Below are 26795 nucleotides of genomic sequence, written 5' to 3' on the forward strand. Positions count from 1 at the left end.
GCTCTTTGATGATGTAATAATGATTGTAAAACACTACAATTCTCTTGCAGGCCTCATGTGGGTTCTTTCGATTTCAAGATGCAGCTCTTTCGCTCCATTCACAAATATTAACTTTTATTCACTTTTTTTTCAGAGTAAGCATTTGTAGTTTTAAATAGTTACATTCAATTGAAATATGTTCAGAATTCAATTCTGAATTTAGCCAAATTTTTTGAGTCGAATTCAAAGTTTGTCCGAGCTTATAGCAAACCTCTTAGTTTTTGTTAAAGGGGGTAAGTAAAGGGGGTTAACACTTTGTTTTTGCTAAGTTAATTCTTTGTTTTTGCTAAGTTAATACTTTGTTTTTGCTAAGTTAATACTTTGTTTTTGCTAAGTTAATACTTTGTTTTTGCTAAGTTAATACTTTGTTTTTGCTAAGTTAATACTTTGTTTTTGCTAAGTTAATACTTTGTTTTTGCTAAGTTAATACTTTGTTTTTGCTAAGTTAATACTTTGTTTTTGCTAAGTTAATACTTTGTTTTTGCTAAGTTAATACTTTGTTTTTGCTAAGTTAATACTTTGTTTTTGCTAAGTTAATACTTTGTTTTTGCTAAGTTAATACTTTGTTTTTGCTAAGTTAATACTTTGTTTTTGCTTAGTTAATACTTTGTTTTTGCTAAGTTAATACTTTGTTTTTGCTAAGTTAATACTTTGTTTTTGCTAAGTTAATTCTTTGTTTTTGCTAAGTTAATACTTTGTTTTTGCTAAGTTAATACTTTGTTTTTGCTAAGTTAATACTTTATTTTTGCTAAATAAACTAGCAAGCATCATAGTTTCTGTTAAAGTGGTTTTTGTTACGTTTCTCTTTTTTTCCATGAAATGTTTTGAAATATTATATGTTCAATATATATTAATATGTTCATTATGTATCAATGAATAAAAGTACAACAAGCTTTCAAAACTTAATTTTTTGTTTTTTTCCGAATGTTTTAATTTCATTATTTTTAAATTTTTGTTAAAAGGACTATTTTTTTTTTATATTTTTGCATTTAATTATTTAAAATGAACTGTACTAAACTTTATGAAACTTCACCAATATTATAAAACAGTAATTTTTACTTTCAACTTAATTTTTAAAAATTTTTTTAACAGGAAGTTTTTTTCAAATGAAGTTTTTTTTTTATTTTTTGAAAAAATTGTATTTTGTGATTTCAACAAAAACCAATTCAATTAAGGAGATATTTGCATCGCTGCGATTTTCAACTAAAAGTAAAACTGTAAACTTTTTTATTTTTTTTTAATTTTATTTTGCCTTTTACTATAAATACAATTTTCATATACGTACATATACAATAAAATAAATAGCTGGAGCAAGAAGTAGACATAATGTCTTATCACCGAGCACTATTTTTATAAAATCGTAATTTACAAGTATTTTATTGTAAAGACGTAAATATATAAACTAGAAGATAATTGTTTTATATAAGTTTTAATACATAAAGTAACTTTTCGTTTTTTTTCTTTAACTTTTCGTTCGAAGTTTCGTTAACTTAGATATTTGCATACACTTTCGTTCACATCTTCTTATAAAAAAAGTGCAGCGACTCCTTCTCGTTATTAACTCGGATGTAAAGATTGCCTTCAGTTCGGTGTCACCATTAGATAAAAAGCATTGTTTCCTATTAGTTAAATAATTCATAAACCAAGCTGTGTTAGAGTTTATAATACCGTAAATTATAAGTTTATTTAGATGAATATTATAAACTACAGTATCAAACACTAGTCTTAGATCAATAATGGCTCCTAAAGCAAATTTTTTTTTCATCAAAAGCTTTAAATATTTTCTGTTTATGATGATTGATCGTGTGATAGGTCGAATGACCAGATTTATTCCGAATCGTTCTTTTTTATAAATAATATTAACATTTCAGAAAGAATAATATTTATTATGCATAACACGCTCTAAAACTTTAGAAAAAGAGTTTAGAACCGAGACCGGTCTAGCCCTATGGGCACGCGTTGTCCGGGGGACGTCCGTCGGACGTTTTACGGACTTCCAACGAAAAAGAAAAAACTCTATGTTTCAGAGAAGAATTAAAAGTAGTGAATAACTTTGATGTTCCATCAAAATTATTCACTACTTTTAATTTTTCACTATGATAAAAGGTAATGTTTGTAGCGTCAAAATCATCTTCTCAAACATACTTTATTTGCAAAGCCAATTTAACTGAAAGGAATAATACTGATGCTTTTCAAAAGTATGTAATGCGAAAAATCATGTGATGCATGTAAATTTATGTAAACAATGTGCGAACGGGAGATGCGGTATCTTTCAATGATGGGAATTGTATTCGTATTATATGAATTATGGATGTATATGCGGAATACGACTAAAGAACTTTTTCCAAATATATGAACTATCCGCTGATATAACCTGACTAAACAAAAATTTAGTTAAAAGGAGTTGTTTTTCAATCCTTGCCTAGTAAATACTAAAAAAAAGCATTTGAAGTCGGGAGTTTCACATTAAAAAAACATTTAGACAAGACACATATTGGAATCTCTTGAACCTATTTCTTTTAAAAAGAAAGAAACTTTCTTGAATTTTTTTTTTTTTCATAGACAATCGATCAATTTTTTTTTACATCAAATTTTACTTATGATATTTATAAGCAATTAACTTCTTAATAATGAGTAATAAACATTAAAGAGTTATTTGAAATACATCAGCCTCGGGTAAAACTGGTTTTAAATTGCAAATTAATAACATTTTTTTGCAATTGTCTGAAATGAAACAGGAAATGCGCTGAACAAACGATTTTAGGAAAAAAACTTTAAATAACGACCATTTTTAAAATTTTGTAAGTTAAAAACTTCTGTGTTGGACTTGTATTAAAAAATGGCTAATTCACCGTTAGCTAAAATTTATTTACTATCAATATGTTGGTTTACGTTGAACTATGCTGTCACCTCGTTGTCATTTTTTCTAAATTCAAACAAAACTGAGCTATTTTACGCAGGAGATGAGGAGTATTCTTTTGAAATAAAAAACTCGGGAAAAATTAGGCTTCTGAAGTCAATTGGTGAAAATAAAAGTAATTTTATTGAGTTTTCAATTGTTGAATTTTCAATAGTTGAATTTGATAAAATTCGTAAAAATGAGAGCAAGGTAAATCGTAACTACGTTTTTATTCTACATATAGTTATACACACGCGCGTGTATATAATTATATGTAGTATATGTTATATGCACGTGTATTTATATTTGGTTAGTAGTTTTATCAACTTTTTTTTTATTTAAAGGTTGATTTGTTGCACCATCTTTTTAATTTTTCCGTTGCCAAATTTAATTTTTCAAATGGAGTTGTCATTGAAAGATACGGTATTGCAGCTGTATACAGATCATTGTCAATATCATTCGGAGGCAATGCTACATTAAATGTTGATTGCATCTTATATAAGTCTAGGGCTCGCAAAAACGTTTCAGGGACGTATTTTTTAATTAATAAAGGAACTATTGAGTTTGAGATATCTATAAAGTAAGTTTTCTTTCTCTTATATACATATACACTTTTTTTCATATTTCTAAAGTTACTTAATCTCATTTTCTAATTAAGTTGAATAAATCTCATTTTTCAAATTAAGTTTAATCTAATTATAAATTTAAAAAAATCAATTTTTTCTCTCTTCTACTTCTTAGAGGTTTAAAGCTTTGTGACAATAAAACATCATGCGTGATAAAACGTCAAAAAAAAACTGCGAGCTTTTTAGATGTCGTATTTCAAGTCAGAGGTCTCTTATTTTTATTTATTATTATATTCTTATTAATGTTATTGAGTTTAATATTATGGTTACATAATTTATTTTAATTGTTATTTGCTATAAATTATAAGTTAATTTTGCTGCATGTTCCTATTATTAGCTCCATACTTTACAACAGCCATTATGAAAAAAGCGCAAAATGACGTTCGTTACAAAACTTTTCGGTTCGGCAGCAATGATCTTATATTTTCTTCTTCGGTAAGAAGTTTTATAAAAGCTAAAACTTTTCTTTTTAACGAACTAAAGAGTTTTATTAACAAAATAATTAATTATTTTATCATCTTTTTAAGTATACTTAGTTTTTAATAACAGCTCATTTGTTAATATAAACTTGTAAAGTCAGGGATGCCCGTTGTTAAGGGAGATTCTTAGAATAAAATATAAACTAGTAAATTCAGGGATGCCCGTTGTTAAGGAAGATTCTTAGAATAAAATGAAAAAAAAAAAAGAATAAGAATGTGGGTGGTGTATATGTACACCTCCACACACACCCTGAAAATTACCCCTGCCCTCGGTGCCCGTTTTTGCAATCATTTACATAAATAAATTTTGTTTATATTTAGACGTAAAGTGAAGCTGGGAAAGCCAAAGAAATATATTACGAATATTTAATAAATATTAAAGTCCATGCGCCCGTTTTTAGCACCCATTGACTTTATTTATTTTGATATCAATAATATAACTGTTTAAAAAAAATTGATTTAAAGTTAATACTAATAAAAAAAAACTATTTAGAATTAGGATTATATTAATTCGAAATTATACAAATATATAATTTATATTTTAACTATTTACTTTATGAAGTTTTTTTTAAGTTTAAACGATATCAAAATGTTTCACCGGATGAATACATCTAAACTTATTGATTAATTACTTAAAGCGAGTGAAAGTAATATATCTTCATTATTATAATTAACAGCTGAGTAGTAATTACAGGATTACCTGGGTAATTATATTTTAGATTAATAATAGTTATTTAGTTATTCATTATAACTAATTAACTATTAATAAAATAATAAGTTAAAAATTAACAGTTCTTTAACTAATTTTAGTATCGCAATGGTAGTAATTATTCGTTTAATATGGACTTAGAATATCCAAAAATGACTTCAAGTACAGCAGGGGACATTTTTACAGTTCGTTTTCCAGCCAATCAATCGGAATATTACTATTCGCTGGCTTTAAACGAGAACAAAAATATAACGCAGGATATAATAAAATTGTTTAACAACGCTTCTTTGCAAGTACAAAATGGAAAGAAAAATACAACTGCGAATCTAGATAACTTTTTTAATAACGTCTCTGTGCAAGTGCGAAGACAGTCTGGGTTGGCTTCTGTTTTCCGAAAAAATAAAGATAACACGCAAGCAAAAGTACTAGACATCAAAATTTATTCTATTGAAGAAGTTGACAGTTTGGGAAATAAGGTAAAAAGTTAGTAAAGTTGTTTAAGTTAATAAAAAAAAAATTATGTTGAAGTAAAAACTTACTTAATTTCAATTTTATTTCTCACTGCTTTTAGATAATTGAAAAGGGTCATTTCATTAAAAACTTCACAAATCAGTATTTCAACGTTTCTCAACTCTCAACGGGATTGAATTATGGCATAAGTACCACAGTATTTAATTACACGGTTCTATATGAAAATGCATTAATATCTGCTGAATTTATGATTTTTAACACAGCCGGGAACATTACTGTAGAGTCAGGAGAAACGTACTATATAGTTCCGGGTACAATAAAGTTTAATATTTTAATAAGGTATTAAACTTTTTTACTTATAACAATAAATAAATAATCGAAAGCTGAGAACTTATGTTCTTATTTCCTTTATTAACTATTTATTTTAATATAGAGATTGGGCTTTTTGCGGAACACGAAAAGCCTCCTGCCAAACTGGCACAAATGGAAGCTATCTTGACTTACAACTAGAAATAAAAGGTTGCTTGCTTTTATTGGTTTGTTGTTATTTACAGGGCTTTCGTTTGATCTTATAAATCTATTCTTATTAATCTTTAGCAACGGGAAAAAATCGAGAAAAGAAATGTACAAAAAAATCTAATAAAATTAAAGCTCAAAAATCTCTCAAAAGCAAGTCTCTCCCGATATCATTTGATATAGATCAATCATCTGTTACATTCTCAAGCATGGTAAATATACTTAAACACTTTTGAAAAAAGTTTTTGAATTTTTTTAATTAAGATTTTATTATGTTATATAAAATCCAATTCATGTTCTTTTTTTATATTTGTAAATACATTTATTTGATTTGATGTAAATCCTCTTTTTTGTTTAAGAGTCATTTTATTTAAAATTTACATCGATATATATATATATATATATATATACACACACATTGTGAAAGTTTCATCCCAATTAGCAATCATCAGCCATATTTTTTTTTTTAAATTGAGTTTTAAAAACCGTTAAATATATAGAAAGAAGAAGAAGATGTGTTAACCTCTATTTTATAAAAAATGACCCTGCAAACACGTTTATCTTTTTTATTTAATTCATTTTTGATTCTCCATACTATTTTTTAAGCATATTAAGGTAATATTATTTGTTAATAGATGGGTGAAATTTACTTTTAGATAAATTGTAAATTATATAATTTATATAAAGAAAATTTGACCTCATTAGAGTGTCTTATCAGCTAGACTACCCATATGTAACATTATTAAAAGTTCATAATCGTTTAAATCATTTTAAATTGCTTTTGTTTGGTTATGTTTAATTGGCTAACATCCCCCATCCGGGGTAAGTTGGCCTAGGGTTATACAAATGCAAACTTATTTTTAACTAGTTTTTGTAGTTTGCATTATTATATGTTGTTTTTTTTTTTTAATAAATATCTAAATATTAAAAAAAAAAACATTTAGTCTTTATTTATTTAATAGCCATGTTTTATTTCTATTTTCAAAACATTTCAAAACACAAATTATTAACAGAAATAAAAATCAAGCAACTAATTAAAAAAAAAGTTTTATGAGATGCTTTTAACATATGGCCGATGTGTTCCATTTGCATTGGGTCAATCTGCCACGTCGTAATGTTTAGAGTATAAACACTTTTTTTCTTGAACCATTAACCAATATTATTTAACAATATATACTAAAATAATTCTTAAACAATAAGCTTTAAATTTAGAACTTGGATAATGCAGTATTGTCGAACTGTTTAAAATTTACTTCAATGTATCAAAATTTTTTAAAACAGCACAACATTTCTAACTATGATTTTATATATATTATGTTTTTTTCAGAAAGAGTGTTGAGTTACTTTTAATCTTCAACTAGATTACCAACTCGCTAAAACGGATATTCTTTGAATAAACTTGAGTGGGTCAACCTACCCCTATAATCAACCTGCCCTGGTCTACCTAACTATTATAAAAATGTTGCTTTTATTTTTTTGATCTTTATTAATACCATTATAAATAATAAATTTTTTTGATCCTTTTTAATATTATAATAATATTATTAAAAAGAAAGTTTTTTAACTCATTAGTGTTTTGGTAACAAGCAGTTGTTCTTTATAGCCTTTTCTCGATGGAATTGGAATGTTCTTGACTGAATATTTCATTTCATTTTTCACGGCTTTTTCTTGATTTGTGTGCAAGTGTGTGTGTGTGTGTGTGTGTGTGTGTGTGTGTGTGTGCGTGTGCGTGTGTGTCAATTGCCGATAAATAAGGGACGCTGCTTTGGATTAGTCTTTAAGACTGTTTGTTGCTGTTTCTATGCTAAACCAACAATATCTTTGGACATAACAGCAATCCACATGCCTCGATGTTTTGCTTTTATCGAGGAAATACAATTTTATAATATCTATGTGTATAAAAAACCTTTTAAATTTATATTATTTCAGTAAAATATAAGTTCTTTAGGATAATTTTTTACTTTCTATTTTACAAGTTATTGCACAATTAAGAGCGTCACGGCGCGACAAATCGATGTCGCGTTGTGACGCGCGTACTTTTAGCTATATCTGTAAAGATATTTAAAAAAATTATGAAAAGTTTAGTTTTTATAATACAATTAGGCTATTTTAGTATTATAATAAAGTTTTTTATCTATTTTAAAAACCTAAATACCGCAAACTTTTGTTTTCTCGATTAAAAACGCAATAACGCGTGTCATGGAGTTGCTGATAAGAGCATTATATAGCAAAATATAGCATGAAATTAATATATTAAAAAAAAAATAATCAAAATAGAAATAAAACTGAATTATCTAAATTTTTCATATTTTATTACTTTCTTTAGGTTTTTATTGATGGTAATTGGACTGATATGCCAGTAGGATATCCGCGTTACGATAATAAAAATAACAATAGTTTATTCATCATGCGCTTTCCTTTCTCTCAATCCAAAATCGTTTACGACCCTGTAATTGATATATCGCCTGTATTTAGTGTTGAAACTGTCTACTCGTCAGCCCATCGAGTTTTCTCAAATTCTTGTATCATTTTCTTTTTATTTCCGTCTGTGTACGTTTGTAAAATATTATCTTGAAATAAATTTGGAAGGTAGAAAATATAATAAAACTGTTGAAAAGAAAGTTTGTTCAATTTTACTATTTCATATTAACGTATTTATATTCAGTTTTTGATTTATGCGGTATAAATTTGAAAAAAATGATGTCTTTTAATTGTGTTATTACAGTGACGTAATATATTCAGATAACGTAATCTGAAACACTAGAACATAGTTTACATACAAACCACGTCTTTGTGTTTCACTTAATGCTAAAACAATAAGTTTTGTACTATTTTATTACGACTTAGTTTCCTTGTCCTTACTTTTTTTAAAGTGTCGCTAAAAGATATTTTTTCATTTACATTTTTTTACACGAATTAAAACGTAAATATCGACAAGGATTTTTCAATGTAATTTTAAGATTGATTGACTTATTTGATAAAAAAAAGAATCTACCAATTTACTTTTACTAATCGATTAAGAAAAGAAATAAAATTTAAAAATATTTTGTGACCAGCTTTTTTTTTTATTTTTTAACTACGTCAAGTACATTAATCTTACAACTACATTTTTTCAATTTAGTTTTAATTTTTGTTTTTCAACTACGTAATGTAATTAGTGCAATTAAAGTAACATAGTTTCTTTATAACGACAAACGATGATAGATGCTTACAATTGTCATCGAATAAGTATTTTCAAACAATTATAAGAAAAAATTCATAAAAATTATTAGTTTAAAATCGTTTTACAATGAGTTTCTCCTACTAATTTTTTTTAATGGGGTTTTTCTCAAAATAGCATCTTTATGCGTTTTTTAAAACAGCTGCAGCCTTAATTATCATAAGAAAACGTTAGTACAATCAATTATAAAGTAATAATTATTTTACAATTGACTGTTGTTTTGAAATTAGTTATAAAGAAACTTTATAATTTATTATAAAAAAACTTTATGATTTTTTTATAAAGAAATTTTATGATTAATTATAAAGAAACTTATTAACATAAAGTAGTAACATTTTATATTGTTTATAATATATTTACGATGTAGGGAAAAAAATATAATATGGTAGATTCTCAGTTTGATAAAAAATTAAAAACAAGTGTTCTGCATCCTAATATTTCTACTTTTTCTGGCTAGATTTTTAAATTGCTTCAATTGTATTGTGCTTCTGCTTTATGCTTTATAATAATTTTAAATCAAAAGACTCGAATGGTCTACTCAAAATACTATCGTTTGCCAAGATCAGAAAGTGTACAAAAACCTATATAAAGTTGTTTAAAACAAGTTTATTAAAAAGAGATAAAATACAAACATTTTGCCAGACATTATTATTCTAGTTAAACAATATGAAAAAAGATTATGAAAAACTGACTAGATAAAATAAAACTTGAATCAATCATAAAAAAAAAGTGATTTGGTGAAACAAAAATACAATTCAGCAAAAAAAATTATAAAAGGAACCCTTCATATATACAAGTTCAAATATAAAATTTTCAAAACGTTTAAATTGCTTTTATCTCGAAAAAATTACAATGGGGACAAAATTTTACATGGAAATCATTCCGTTTCATTGTATAATTGAATATTATAAATAAATAAAAATGAATTTTATTTCAAAAGCATTCTTTATTCTGAATCCGTTAAAATCCGTAAAAATAATATCGGTTCGGATTCCAAATTCGAAAAAAAATTTTTAATTGAAATCCGGATCCGAAAGTATTGAAACGGATTGCAGTCCGAAAAAATAATCCGAAAAAAATTTAACGAATTTTTTTCCGATATATTATTTTCGGATCAAATCGATCCGTAAATAATTTGAACCGTTCAGCAAATATAGTTCGTTGCACAATCCGACAATCCGATAAACAGTAACGGAACGGCGGTTTTTAAATTTTTTTTTTATTTTTTTTTTTTTTTTTTTTGTCATCTATGTGCCGTTGATTTAACAGTGAATAGAAGCTTTAACTTGCTCCTTTGTTAACTAAATTAAATTTTAACCATTTAGATGAGTGATAATAATTCAATTATTTCTGCTATTGGTCGTGGTAGGGGTAGGGGAAGAGGAAGAGGTAACGTTTTATCTGCTTTTATAATATAAGTAGTAAATTTAAATTTAGGCAATCTTTATGTTTTCATTTAATTAAACTTTTTCAAGATTTAAATTTCTTAAATTCTTCTACAATTGTCTAATCTTTTAAATTTTTATACCTGAATGCTGTAAAGTTTATATGCATTTGTGATGCTGTAAAATGCATCACAAATGCATATAAAGCTTGGTAGCATTAAAAAAAGCAACCTAACGTTTTGTTAACTGATACAATCAGTTAACAAAAATGTTAAATTTGAAAGTTGTTGGGAGAGTTATATAATAAATGTTATATAACATTCCATGCATGTTCTTTTGATGAAAAATTTAGTTTTTCCAAGATTTTTACATTTTTTCTAGTTCCAAATTTTCCTCTTTATATTGATGGTCTCTGAATATTATATTTAGCTTGATAGGTCAATAGCTTTTATTGAAAACTTTTTTCTTTTTTTCTGAAAAAACTGTATGTTATTAGGTAAGCAAAAAATGTTACCAAATGTAATATCTATATATGCTCTATATAGATATTCCATTTATATATATATGTAATATTTTATTATATATTATATTTATATATATATATATATATATATATATATATATATATATATATAATATATATATCTGTGTGTGTGTGTATGTGTGTGTGTGTGTGTGTGTGTGTGTGTGTGTGTGTGTGTGTGTGTGTGTGTGTGTGTATTAGGGTGTCCCAAAAAACAACATTTTTGAAAAATATATGCAGAGATTCCCTTAATGTGTTCTATCTAATACAAAAACACTAGATTTAAAATTTTTTTGAATAAAAAATATCTTAAGGGGTCCCTCAAGACCCTCGAATATTTAATGGGTCCCTAATATTTTCAAAACAAAAGTTTTTTAAAAGTATGTCAACCTGGTACTCAAATGAAGCAAAATTATATAAAAATTTCAAAAATAATATTTAATTTGGAAAAATTTTAACTTATTTATTGAAATTGTCATAAAAATACATAAAAAATGCATTTTTTTTGTTTTTTGTTAAAAAACGTAAAATGCAAACGTTTTTCATGTAATAAAACCAAAAATAACAAATCTTTATTTGAAATCTATATTATTTTTGAAATTTTTATGTAATTTCACTTCATTTGAGTACCAGGTTGACATATTTTTGAAAAAATTTTTTTTTGAAAATATTAGGGACCCATTAAATTTTCAAGGATCTTGAGGGACCCCTTAAAATATTTTTTATTCAAAAAAATTTTAAATCTAGTGTTTTTGTATTTTTTTGGGACACCCTAATGTATATATTTATATATATATATGTATATATGTATATATATATATATATATATATATATATATATATATATATATATATATATATATATATATATATATATATATATATATGTATATATATATATATATGTATATATATATATATGTATATATATATATATATATATATATATATATATATATATATATATATATATATATATATATATATATATATATATAGTAGAAAATAAAATGTGATTTTCGCAACTTAAAGTTTCATGCTATCGCAATCATCAGGTGAAATACAAATATAGTTTCTTCTTTAAAAAAATTATATACAATTGGAACAAGTTACGTAAAGTTTTTGACTCCTAGGCAAAGACTTTATTTAACTAGTTCCATTAGACTTTACTTTAGGGGTAAGCAGAAAAGTTCTGCTAACCAGCCTTGAACCCCTTCTTTATCTATTAGGCTGGGGTAGATAAAAACCTGTGTTTCATGATTTCCTGCCTAGGATAATAAATGCTGGATCTTTTTGACTTTTTTCATAGGTTTTTACTTGTGCCTCCTTGATAGTGGCTATGCAACTCTTTCTCTTATCTCCTAATGAGGTTACAGCTCTAAAACTCAGTTTCATGGTTCTGATGCAGGCTATTAGTAAAGTTTCCCAAACTCTATGGTAGCTCTCAAAGAGGCTGATTCCATTAACAGCTGCAAAATGTCAGAGTATTAACAGTACCATGTTGCACATGTATGGTGTCCCAATTAATGCTTTTGGTACGCATTGTCAAGACCGCATAAGGATCTCTATGTTACGACTGAGGGTTAATTAACAGGACTGAGATAATTGCATAGCTCATAGCTACATAAGCATCAATTCATCTATTTGTCAAGAAATCAGGTTAGAATATTTTGACCATAGTTTTATGTGCTTTGGCTTAGCACCTCTTCACTCTATCACCTTTCTCTTTGTGCTGTATTGTTCTTCCTCTTCCCAAGACTGCATTCTTTTAGGTGTAATTTCTGATCAAATTATGGTCAATTTGATCTGCCCTCGCTCTTTACCCCTCTGCTAATATTGTTGTTATTGGTGACTTGCTCATCACACTGAATGCTCATCACAATGAATGGCTTGGCTCTAATGCCACTGACCCTGCTGGTACTAAAGCTTGTAACTTCTGCATTTCTCAATCTTTTACTTAGATAACATTGCAACTTGTTTTCAAAATGAACCCTATTCATTAACCTTCACTCCTTGATTGATGTCTTTTTTCTGACTCTAGCTTGTGTTCAGCTTGTGATTTAAAAGCATTTCTTTGAATACATGAATTTACCAGTAAATGTAACCATGTTACTTTAGTTGCGATAAGAAAACTATTTTACTTGAGAATTTAACCATACTATTTGTAAATAATTATTGAAAATTGTTCAAAGTATTTTAATCATTTATTAACTATATTTTAGTAAATTTAATTTCAGTAGTTATTAATGTTTTAAATAATTAGTAATTAAATGTTTAAATACTTTAATCAATTTTTAATCAATATTCACAAAACATAATATATTTACATATATTAAATCACATAATATTTGTAAAACTAACAAAATAGTTTTACGCCTTGTAATCGAATCACTATTTGAATAAAAAACAATCATTTAATAAACATATTTAATATTGTTTTAATTTTAAAATTTTGATTTAAATATCAGCAAATCTATTCATTTAACCTTTACTAAAGATTAATAACTTTTGATGTGATTTTAAGCCCCCTTTTAAATTAAATATGATTAAAGAAGAGATAATTACGGTAATCCAAATTTTTTAATATGTTATATTTTTTTGATTAAAAACATATTTTTTTTAAAAAATATATTTTTTTATTCATTAAGTATAACTTAAAAAAATTGCGTTTAATAAATAAGTTACATTTACTATGGTTTTTTTTTTAAACATTAAAGAAGTTTAAAAATAAGATCTTAATAAATCTTTTATTGTAATCGTTATTTTTATTATTTTTAAAATCAAAAAGAATTTGAAAAAGGACCAAAACTTTCTGAAAAAGTTAATGTTTCATTTTTTGTTTTCCTCACCTAAATTAAAATTAAGCTAAAGATCAAAAGTTCATCCCAAAATTAAATTTTGTCATATTTTAACAAAAATTGCATGATTAAGACTGAAATTTTTTACTTTTGTTCATTTATTATCGAAAGCAGTTCACTCTTAATTGCCTACAAACAAAAGTTAACTTTACTCCGAATGGATATTTTAAAATCTTTCGAAAAAGCAAACTTTTTATACATTCCATTGTTATAAAATTTTGTAACCAGTTTTTAAAATTAAGTTTCATAATGACATTCATTTTTATAAAAATAACATTCAGTTAGTTACTGAAGGACAGTTACCTCACATAAGTATGTGTGAAAAGCAATTTAATTTTATCGTCCTCAAGAAAAAATGAAGTAGCTAAAATAAACTGAAAATTATTTATATACTACTGCATTTAAAACCAAAATTTTTTTTTCCTATTTTAATTAGAAAAAGCAAAAGAAAATTTAAAAGACAAAGTAATTTTTGGGCTCCCTTGCCGCTCCAGCGGTACAAAAACAGGTCTGGGTTCGTCCCTACATGATCTCTATAAATCTTTAATCTCGTACTTCTTCTGGACTAACCCTATCATTGCACTACTTACCACTACTATAAAACTGACTAGGATACTTTTTGTGATTTTCTATGGGCTGATTTCTTTTCTCTCTCAGCTGATAAATGTGTCTCCTACATAACCTCCTAGATTCAGGCAGAAATGGAAGCTTTTATTCCTTTTTGTTAGTTCCAAGTCAAGCCTCATCCTACTCCATGATTTTCATTTTTGTAATAATTTTTTTATTTTTTTTCAAAAGAACAACTGGCTATTTATTATTGGACTCCAACAATGGCTATTTATTATTGCAAGAAATTGATGTAAAAAGGTGTTCTCTGATGCTAAGCTCCATTATTCTCATTTCACTAAATCTCACATCTTATCTCAGAAGTTAGGCTCTAGAGACTTCTTCAACAATGTCATTAACAAGGTAGGTCTAACATTCCATTTCTCATTCATGGTACTGATCTTATTACCTCTCCCAAGGATAAGGCAGATAACTATTTGGAAAAAACCTTTCTTCATATTCAACTTTTAAATCTTATGGCCATTCTCTTCCTTCCATTCCAATTAAACAGGTTAACCTATTGTTAGACATTCAAATCACTCCAGTTTCCATTGCTAAAGTCATATCTCAATTAAACTCTTCTATGGCTTGTAGTCCAGACAGCATTTCTGTCATAGTCTTACAAAATTGTTCTCCAGAACTCTCTTCAGTTCTCTCTAAACTATTTAGTAAGTGCTTGACTGAGTCTTGTTTTCCTGCCTGCTGGATAATGGTATCTGTTGTTAGAATCATCAAAAACTCTGGTGAACATTCTGACTTCACCAATTATTGCCCAATCAGTCTTCTTTCTGTTATTAGCAAGGTCTTTGAGTCTTTGACCAACAAATTTCTCACATCCTATTTTGAATCAAATAACTTACGCTTTGGAACTAACCCTCATCCTCATGTTTTCCTGGCTCATACAACCTTCAACTTTTTAAGTCTTCTGTCAACCAGCTCCTTGCACTATAGTTCTATTCTTTTTTTCTAGTAACTTTCAACTTAATAGTGGTTGCTTGCAGCCTTGTTGGGAGTGAATCAGAATTTAAAAAAAAATTTAAATTCATACTTTACTGCTAAACTAATGGTCATACTTTAAAAGCTTATACTTATCTAGAAGGTTTCTTTAGATCTTTTACATGCAGTTTTTTATCATTTTGAAATAAATTCTCAAAATCTAGTTTTGGTTTCAGGCTGGATATTGTAATTAAGAAATTAATTGTTATCTCAGTTTTAGTCTTCTAATTTTCAATCACATTTTGTGTATTTTTTAACTAATGACTTATATCACAAATATTTTTCCAAGTATAAAGCATTTTGGATTCAAGACTAAAGTTGAGATTTTTCTAATATGTGCTTCTTTTTGATGTGGATATGCTTTTGTATTTTTTAACTTCCATATTGGCAAACAGACCAATATTAATTGTATCTTCTCCTAAATTAAAAATTATTTTTTAATTGAAGTGAATTTTCTGAACTATATCAATTAAAAACGTAATGAAAGTAAAAAAAATTCTAGGCTATATTGAATATGAGCTGGTATAGCTCAGTTGGTTAAAGTGCTGCTAAAAAGTTCAGAGTAATTATTGACCGTAGCAGCATGATTGCAGGTTCAAATCCCGGCTCCGCCTACTCAAGGTATGAGTTTTTCGGCACGAAAGGAACTCGTCTAGATTAACTCTGCTAATAAGATGTTTCCTTCTCCACTAGTAAATAAATAATGTCGTCGACTAAATGAAAATTATTGCTTTAAGAAAAATTATCGTTTAACATAAAGTTTTTATGTGTGAATTTTCAATATAAATAATGTAATAGCAAATAAGTAATGTATATATATATATATATATATATATATATATATATATATATATATATATATATATATATATATATATATATATATATATATATATATATATATATATAAATATATATAAATATATATAAATATATATCACCTGAATCATCACCTGAATCATCACCTGAATCCCCCTATTACCGAACCTCTTTCAACTACAGTAAAGCTGACTGGGATTCTTTCCGTGACTTTCTTCGTGATGGCCCTTGGGTAGAAATCTTTCAACTTCCTGTCGACAAATGTGCTTCTTACATAACTTCGTGGATTCAGGCTGGCATGGAATCTTTTATTCCCTCTCGACGATTCCAGGTCAAGCCTCACTCTCCTCCATGGTTTTCTTCACACTGTGCTGCTGCGATTGCCAATCGAAACCGTTACTTCCATATTTATCAGCAAAACAATTCTCCAGAAAACAGACGTCTGTTTATTACTGCTAGAAACAACTGTAAAAAGGTTTTGTCTAACGCCAAAACCCGCTATTCTCAGGTCATGAAATCTCGTATCTCATCTCAAAAATTAGGCTCTCGTAACTTCTGGAGAATCTTTAATAATATCAATAATAAGGGCAAATCTATAATTCCACCTCTCTTGTATGGTTCAGACTTTGTCACCTCACCTAAAGACAAAGCCGAACTGTTTGCTAAAAACTTTTCATCAATATCATCTCTTGATTCCACTAATTGCATTCTACCTGAAATTGCCAACAAACAGGTTGATCCATTGTTTGACATTCATATCACTCCAGCATCTGTATCTAAAGTGATTTCCTGCCTAGACTCTTCTACAGTTTGTGGCCCAGACAACATACCTGTTATTGTCTTGCAGAAGTGTTCTCCGGAGCTGTCGTCTATACTCTCAAAACTATTCAACAAGTGCTTATCAGAGTCTTGTTTTCCAGCCTGCTGGAAAGCCGTATCTGTTATCCCTATCTTCAAAAATTCTGGAGAGCGATCTGATTCGTCTAACTACCGTCCCATAAGTCTTCTTCCTATCATAAGCAAGGTTTTTGAATCTTTAATTAACAAACACTTAATTTCTCATCTTGAATCTAATAACTTACTTTCTGACCATCAATATGGGTTTCGATCTTCTCGTTCTACAGCTGATTTGCTAACAGTAATAACTGACAGGTTTTATCGTGCATTAGATGAAGGTGGAGAGGTTAAGGCCATTGCTCTTGACATTTCAAAAGCGTTTGATAAAGTTTGGCATGCTGGTCTTCTCCATAAGCTTTCTTCTTATGGTGTATCCGGCAACATCTTTAAGATCATTGAATCCTTCCTTTTCAACCGTAGCATAAAAGTTGTCCTCGATGGACAACACTCTTCTTCTTATTCTGTATCTTCAGGGGTTCCTCAAGGTTCTATCCTTGGCCCTATACTCTTTTTAATTTACATTAACGATCTTCCAGATATTCTCACATCTAAGGTGGCATTGTTTGCTGATGATACTACCATTTATTCTTGTCGTGATAAGAAACCAACACCCTCTGATTGCTTGGAGGCGGCATTTGAACTTGAAAAGGATCTCACTTCTGCTATAGCATGGGGCTCACAGTGGCTGGTGAACTTTAATTCAGATAAAACTCAATTTTTTTCAGCCAATCGTTATCGCAATAATTTAGATCTTCCCATATTTATGAACGGTGATGTACTCGATGAGTCACCTACTCTTCATCTTCTAGGATTAACTCTTACTTCCAATCTTTCTTGGAAACCATATATCAAATTAGTTGCAAAATTAGCATCTGCTAAGGTTGCATCTCTTTATCGAGCTCGCCACTTTCTTACTCTGGTTTCTATTCTCTATCTCTATAAATCTCAAATCCGGCCTTGTATGGAATACTGTTGCCATATCTGGGGCGGATCTTCTAATGATGCCCTTTCTCTTTTAGACAAGGTGCAAAAACGCATTGTAAACATAGTTGGACCTGCTCTTGCAGCCAACCTTCAACCATTATCACATCGTCGTAATGTTGCTTCTCTTTCTCTTTTCTACAAATACTATAATGGGCACTGCTCTAAAGAGCTAGCGTCGCTTGTGCCATCTACTAAAATTCATTCTCGTGTTACTCGTCGTCTGATTCGTATAATTTGCAATCTTTTAAATCGTCCGTCAATCGTTATCTTGCTCTACAATCTTCATCTTTTCTCTTACAGTAACTTCCAACTTTAATTAGTGGCTGCTTGCAGCCTTGTTGGAAGCGAAGATGTTTAAAAAAAAAAAAAAAAAAGATATATATATATATAAATATATATATATAAATATATATATATATATATATATATATATATATATATATAAACATATATATAAATATATATATACATATATATAAATATATATATATATATATATATATATATATATATATATATATATATATATATATATATATATATATATATATATATATATATATATATATATATATATATATATATATATATATATATATATATATATATATATATATATATGAAGACCTCAGTGGAAAAACCGGCATTGTCACATTTAAAAAGTATTGAGAAAGTATTTGTTGATCATTAATGTCTTTATTTAAAGCAAAGAAAAAAAAAATTTTGTATAAAAAATTACAAAATGTTTTGTTTTTAAATAAATTTTAAATAAAATAATTATAATATAAATTGCTTAGTTTCATTTACTTTAAGTAAAGACTTTTATTAATGATCAATAAATACTTTCTCAATACTTTTTAAATGTGACAACGCCGGTTTTTCCACTGAGGTCTTCATATATATATATATATATATATATATATATATATATATATATATATATATATATATATATATATATATATATATATATATATATATATATATATATATATATATATTCTTTCCAATATTCAAAACATTTCTTAGATTATATTTTATTACACAGTTTTAAATTAAGGTTTTGAACCTCAAAATGGAGTCATATTTAATTCTCAACAGCTGGCACAGGGAAGTCAGGAATTTACGCCTCCAAATTTATCACTTTCACAAAAAAGTGTAGCAGATAGTTCTCCAAAAATATCTCAACCGCTGAGTGAAACAATGTTTCAAAATTCACAGCAAGTCTCAAAAATATCGGAATCTAAAATTTCAAATTCTCCTGTAATTTCAAAATCTACAAGTGCAAATAATTTTAAACCAGCAGTAACGATATCTAGTCTTGTTGAAAATATCGATAAGTTAACTGAAAATGAAATTCTATCAACATATCCTAGTAAAATAGATGAATACAAATCAGAGGGAAATATAGAAAAACTTGTGAACTTGCTTTGTGAAAAAGCGTTGGATCAACCTGATTTAGGACCAACTATTGCAAAACTCTGCAATGCAATATGGATATCTGAATCACTGCATAACTTGGTAGTTAATCCTCTTATGAAGGCAATACAAGATAAATACAAAAAAAAAGATGTAAATAAACGCAATTCATTTTTTGGGTTGTGTGTGCTCTTATGTGAACTTTATAAATTACTGCGCTCAAAAAATCTTCCTCTTAAACCGCTTACTAATCCCGTATGTTGTTTGCTCAAAGAACTTTTACAATCAGAGTCTCCATCTTCCGAGGATGTATTTTATTTTTACCAAGAGCTTGAAAGTGTTGGTGAAATCATAGAAAAGTACTCCCCGGTAAGTTTTTGATATTTGTTTACGTTAATTTACTCGACTGCTAAAGACATAGTAGGTTTTGTTTTTATTTTTATATCTTTAGATACATTTTTTAATTTTATTTTTACTTTAAATTTTTTCCTCATTATTTTAATGGCTTTAATTTAAAGTGTGTGTATATATATATATATATATATATATATATATATATATATATATATATATATATATATATATATATATATATATATATATATATATATATATATATATATATATATATATATATATATATATATATATATATATATATATATATATATATATATATATATATATATATATATATATATATATGTATATATATATATATATTTATATATATATATATATATATATATATATATATATATATATATATATATATATATATATATATATATATATATATGCGTGTGTGTGTGTGTATATATATATACGCACACATTTAAAATTAGGAAAATATGGATGATATTATTAATATGACACGTCAATTAGCGATATCATCTACTGTCTCTCCATCTGCAAGATGTCGGCTTCTTCAGCTCATTGAGTTACGTGCTGGATCTTGGAAAATGAGCGATGACATTAAATCTATTTATGAAGATACTTTTATGGAACTCATAGAATGAAAATTTAGTAAAATAATATTTTTTAATTTTAATTATATTTTAAATCTTTTTACTCGATTACCACCGAGGAGTTATTTCCGTAATGGGGTGTACCGAAATTTTTTTTTAATTAAGCGACCAAATCTTTCTTAAATTTTATAACCTAATATAATATAAAATATATATCTATAAGATATAATATAATCTATAACAAATAATTAATAATTCGTATAAATTATAAGATGGTAATTTTATAAAATAATTATAATAAATCCTATAAATTCAGATAAATTTAGGTTTTTTTTATTAAATTTAAGGATAAATTTAAGTTTTTTAAATGGAAACATAACAAATATCTGCAAAGATTCCATTTTTAGATTCGAAAAAATCCGTTTTCAGTATGGCGATAAAACAGCGAGAGAAAAAAACAAAAATATAGTACACCTATAAAAACACGTATTAAAACATCTCATATATCTACAATTTTCTAGCTAAACCAAAGCTTTGGGGCGCCTTGATGTTATGCTAAGTAGTGTAAAAAATGTGTGCAGGTAAATAATAACGTCTTTATGTGTGGTGGATGGGTGAGTGCGGATTAACTTATTCATAAATAACATTCATGGAAGGCTAATATCAACTCTGTAAAATAATAAGTAAAAAAAAAAATGTAAATAATAATGAATAAATATTTAACAAAATAACCCGCAACAATCAATTTTTATATGTACTGAAGTCTAAAGTTTTACTTTGGTATACTTTTCATACTTTAGTACACAGGAGTACACTATTCATACTGTGGCTAGTGTTGATGTTTATTTTATGATTTCAGTTTCTTTTTATTACAACACTTTATTTAACTTGCTTTCTTGTCGGTTTGTTTATTTTTTTTTTGGTTTCCGCGCAAAACAAACCCGAGGTCAGCGGTAATAATTAAAGAAATCGTTAAAAATGTAATTAAAACGAGCAACGCAAAACGATACATTTTGGTTTATCGTAAGTGAAAGAAATCGTTAAAAAAAGTAATTAAAAAAAAAAAAAAATGAACTACAAACTTTAAGCGTTTTAGTTTAACGTAATTAAACTTTCTTAACAGACTAAAAAGTAAATAATAAAAGATATAAAGAAACTTTTTCAAAAATAACATTTTAAAAATGGACTAAAAAGTAAAAAATAAACTATTTCATGGGACCCAAAAACTTCGTGCGTGTACACAACCTGAAATATCTATTAAAGTCAACGACTGAAAATATTGGGCGCCAATAAAAACGAGTTATACTTAGTTGCCTTATATATATATATATATATATATATATATATATATATATATATAAAAGTGGAATTAAGGTAGTATTACGGTTATAATTTTATTGAAATATGGGTTAATTAAGACTTTCATTACGTACAAAGATAGAGTAAGTAAAATTCCGTGAATTTGGCGACTTTTAATACTTACATTTCCAAATGCTCTAAAGGTAGGAACTTTAGTCACGGGACTTTATATCGCGGAAAAAATAACTTTGTTTTTTGAGAAACTCCGTCCAAAATTAGCAAAAACATTTTTTATGTGAGTGATGAAGAATAAAAACCCACTAATCAAATTAATTGTATATATATATATATATATATATATATATATATATATATATATATATATATATATATATATATATATATATATATATATATTATCTAAAAAATCATACAATCTAGATTTAGGGCAAATGTTAAAAAAACAAATCCCAAAAAATTTGAGCTCAACAGGTCCACTCTATCCTTACCCCCTAAGTACTTTTTTAGAAAAAAAATTCTCAAAAACCATCAAAAACAGCCGATTTTGCAGGTCCAGGGGGAAAGTTAAATGAAAAAATTTGAAATTTTTTTTTTTCTGGGATGTTAATTTTTATCTATATATTTTAGCAAAAATAAATGGTATTGTAGTTTTTTTAAAAAAACATTTTTTTTTTTGTATTTAGATTTGAAAAAATTACAATATTTTATAATAGTTTCATGTTATTAGATTAAGTTTCAAAAGCAAAGAAATTCAGTTGTGTTTATGTTCATTTTCACCACTTTTCTTCCTTTTGTCAAGTGAAGATAAGCTTTCTGCAAATTTACTTTTAGAAAGTTTGTTTGAACGTCTTCCAGGTGTTCCGAAAGCACAACGAACTTTTTCAATAATTAGCAATGTGTTCTGTTTATCTTCCTCATTATTGTATCGATGAATAAATTGCTGCATCATTCCAACAGATCTTTCTGAATGGTCATTTACTACATATAAAAAGTTTGGCATAATTCTGAAAGCTTTAAAAGGTAGATTGAGTAAACCAAAACTCAGGGGGAAGCGAAAGCCAATCTTTTATCCTTTGTTACTCTAATCCAATTCTATCAAACGTAAGATATGAAAATTCATTAATCAACAGAGCAAGTGAAGAAGTATGTTCACTAATTTTGTTTTCCATTTCTGTTTTATCTTTTATATCTATTTTTGATTTGTTTTTAGTATTGTACCATGCTGTAATTGGCATTTTAAAAGTAAGAATTGCTTTTGCAAGATTTGCTTTCTCCTCAAATGAAATATTATCATCCAACAGAGCAAGAGGAATCATTGTTGAATCTAAATACCAACTATGATTGTAAAGAAAGTTTATAATTGCATCGACAGCATCTGGTTTGGCACAAAGTTTTCGGTACTGTTGCATTTGGTGTATTACTTTTATATCAAGAAAGGGAGCTCTAATAGCGTCATCAGCCTGTAAATACCATTTGGCATAAAAGCAAACTATAAATTCACTTATTAGCCTGATTTCTGTCTTGAGTTTATTATTCTGGTTTACAAACTCAAGATGGCTGGAAAGAAGCTGTAGCTCTAGGTAGTAAAGTGCTTTGGATAAGAACCTAGCATAATGAACTGCTCCAGGTTTTCTTAGTGTTACTAAAGATGAAGAAAGGTAAATTACGACGAGTTCTGCAACCTCCTTTCTATCATCTCTAATAAAATCTTTATTTTCTTTTCCATTTGTAATGTTTTCTTGACAAAAGTTCAAAGACTCTTGCGCAGCTTTCTCAAGAATAGTTCCCTTTACTACTTTCTATTCAAACTTTTTCAGTTCTGTTTGATTGTAATTAAAATCAGGACTTTCAAAATTTGTTTTTATTTTTTTTAAAATGGGATTATCTGGTCCTGTGGAATGTTCATCTGAAACTGAATTACAAAAATGAACCATTCTTAATTCACATACATGATGTCTGCATGCAATAAGTAAAAGATATTTGTCTATATTGCTGGATATTCTAATTAAAGAACCTTTTTTAACCTAGTGTTCCTTGCAGTAGTATCAAAACATATTCCTCCTACTTTGGATTCAAGGTTGTACTCCTTAAGAAGGTCCATTACACCATTACACTGATCTTCACCAGAGGATGATGGTAAAGGAAGTACTCCAAGCAAGTGTGTCTCACCTTCAATATTTACGAGTACAGCCAGTCTATCAGTTTTAATTCTTTTTCGTTTGTTTAGTTCAATTAATGTTTTGCCATCAAAATGCACTATGCATGGGTATGGGGATTCGTTCATTGCTTCTTCTCAACATCTTCTTTTGATATCATGCATATATTATGATTTGCATGTTTTATTTTTCTAGCTGCTGTAGACTTGCTACATTTGAAATCTGTCAGATCTGCTACTGATTGAGTTAGAATTGCACCTGTAACTTTATGTAAAACACTTGGAGAAATATCACTGATTGTAGCCATAAAAACTACATTACCAGCAAAAACATCTATGGGAATTTCAGCAGTGACTTTTGGTTGTGAAGGTTTTCTTTTAAACCACTCTCCAGGACCAAAATCAGTATCACTCAAGGAGTCCTCACTAGTATCTTCATTAATCTCAACATTAATTGTACCCTCTAATTCTTTATATTGTTGTTTCACTTGCTGCTTTCTCTTTCTGCTACTCTCCATGGCTTAAAAATGTAACAAAAAATTTACTACTTATTAAATTAATTTAATTACACGAGAGATTGAAATAGTGAGTAAACATTGTTTTATTTGATTAGCTATTTTTATTTTAAACCGTCTTAAGTGGCATTTAAATTGTAAGTAAGTTGGCTAGAAAGTCTGGCAATTTTTTTTTTTGGTTAAAAAGAAATACATACTATTTTTCTGTACTTCTTATCTTCTGATCCAAGCATAAGTATTCTTTCCCCTTCTTGGTCCTCCAGAAACTCTAAATCCTCAAGCTTGTCTGAATCAGATCTTTTTTTGTCATTTTTTATTGTATTCCTAAGATCAGGAATGCCAGCCCAGAATAATTTGTTCAGGTAAACTTTAAAATTTTGTTGCTTTGCTAAATCTGCAGCGGATCCCCTTTTTTCATGCTTCTTAAGTTTTGAATATTCATAGTCCAGATTTGAAAGATTTTTTACTAGACTTTGATCGTTTGGTATAAAAAATCCAGCTTTAATCCATGGCTCTTTTACCTCATCCAAAATACAATCATATTTACTTTTCATTGGATATCTTTCAAAGTTTTTCTGAGGAGAACAAGCAAAAATAGTGGCTTTTTTTGATGTTCTTGGGAAAAATGATTGATTGTAAGCTAAGTGCTGCAGTATTTCCATCCCTGTTGGAAGCTGACAGCCTTGTTTACAAAAAATAAGAAATAAAAAGTTTAACTAAATATTTTACCTTAAGGGTTTCATTCTAAAACTAATTATTACCTTTAATGGCTGGCTTTGCTTCTTCAATAATGAATAGTTTTTTTTTAGACCTTAGTGTTCTTTTACTTCTTTATACATATTTATTTTCTGACCACATTCTTCTTCTTTATACATATTTATTTTCTGACCACACTCTTCTTCTTTATACATATTTATTTTCTGACCACACTCTTCTTCTTTATACATATTTCGATTAATCTATTTAATTTTTACTGACCTAAAAAATTAAACTTAAAATAATTATTGTAAAATAATTTACTACTACAACAAATGGAACAGTTCAATTTTTCTTTGAGCTACTTAAGCTGGGTCTCTTTAAATCTCCACCTTATAGAAATTACTAAATTTTATTGTAGATCTACATAACTAACTAAAAAAGTAAAAAGTATATATTTTGGATATATAGTTATAATCCTTTGTCAGTAACATAAATATGGTAAGTACATTATCAAATATTGTAGTTTTTTCAAATCTAAATACAAAAAAAATTTTTTTTTTTTGAAAAAAACTACAGTACCATGTGTTTTTGCTAAAATACAGGGTGACCGGAAAGTTCTGTCATTAATCAATGTGCATACTTTCTGGTCTCCCATATTTCATTATTTACAAGTGTTTATCATTAAATTTTTTATCAGTTTTGTATCTGTTTAGTACAATTGTAACTGTACAATGATGCTTATCAATTGTAACTGAATTTGTCAATAGTAAATGGGTTTGTTCTTTCTATTGTAGTCATTATAAATGTTCATTGTTTGTTGATTCAACGACATTATGAGAAAGGACTTACGGGTGTTGAAATATTCAAATTAGTAAAGGTGCATGGAATTACTGAGAAATGTGTTTATCGAACTATCCAACGTTTTCGTGAAACTGGTAGTGTTGAAGACCGTGAAAGGTCGGGTCGTCCACGAACAGTTTGAACCTCAGATCGTATTAAACGAATACGCAAAAAAATTTGGAGGAACCCTGCAAATCAAATGCTGGCCAGGTTGCAAAGATGCAAAACGTTGTTACGTCAGTATGGTCATTGTGCGGTACAGGACGTTATCTTTTCTGATGAAAAGTTATTCGTGATGGAACAAAGTTTTAATGCTAAAAACAGTGTCGTGTGGTCGACATCATTAAAGGACATACCTCAGTCTTCAGGAACAGTTCAGCGGTATCAGAATCAAAGTTCGGTGATGGTATGGGCAGCAGTGTGAAGCAAAGGAAAATTGCCATTGGTCTTTATCGAACGTGGCACCAAAATTAGTATCTTATCAAGAGAGTGTCCTGAAGGCAATTTTGCAACCAGAAGCCAATTTGTTATATCCCAATGGAGACTGGTATTTTTAACAGGATTCAGCACCAGCTCATACAGCTAAAACAACGCAAGAATGGCTTCAACAGAATTGCCCTAAGTTTATTGCTAAGGAGTGGCCTCCGTCCTCTCCCAACCTGAATCCACTTGATTTTTGCGTGTGGGGTATTTTAGAGTCCAAGGTCAATGCTAAACAACATCCCAACTTGGCCTCCATGAAGCGAATGGGAAAAATTTCCTATGGAAACCATTCGTGCCGCCATACAATCATGGCGTCATCGGTTATCATTGACAGTGGACCGAAAAGGAGAGCGGTTTGAATAATTCTTG

General features: G+C 27.8%; 1 protein-coding gene across 4 annotated transcripts in view; it reads left to right on the forward strand.

Annotated features, from left to right (window-relative positions):
• Positions 1-10114: 10114 nt before the first annotated feature.
• Positions 10115-26795, forward strand: part of LOC100205919 (MIF4G domain-containing protein B) — a 32597-nt gene continuing 15916 nt past the window's right edge. The window contains exons 1-4 of one of the 4 annotated variants that reach the window (XM_065807401.1): positions 10115-10348; positions 19088-19815; positions 20292-20472; positions 20822-21140. In XM_065807401.1, the coding sequence (XP_065663473.1) occupies positions 10285-10348; positions 19088-19815; positions 20292-20465 (966 nt within the window). In that variant the 5' untranslated portion in view covers positions 10115-10284 and the 3' untranslated portion in view covers positions 20466-20472; positions 20822-21140. Of the gene's footprint in view, positions 10349-19087; positions 19816-20291; positions 20503-20821; positions 21141-26795 lie in introns of those variants that run through there. The other 3 variants (XM_065807403.1, XM_065807402.1, XM_065807404.1) reach the window with 3 other exon arrangements.

Source organism: Hydra vulgaris, chromosome 10 (genome assembly GCF_038396675.1).
Source record: "Hydra vulgaris chromosome 10, alternate assembly HydraT2T_AEP".
NCBI classification, from domain to species: Eukaryota; Metazoa; Cnidaria; class Hydrozoa; order Anthoathecata; family Hydridae; genus Hydra; species Hydra vulgaris.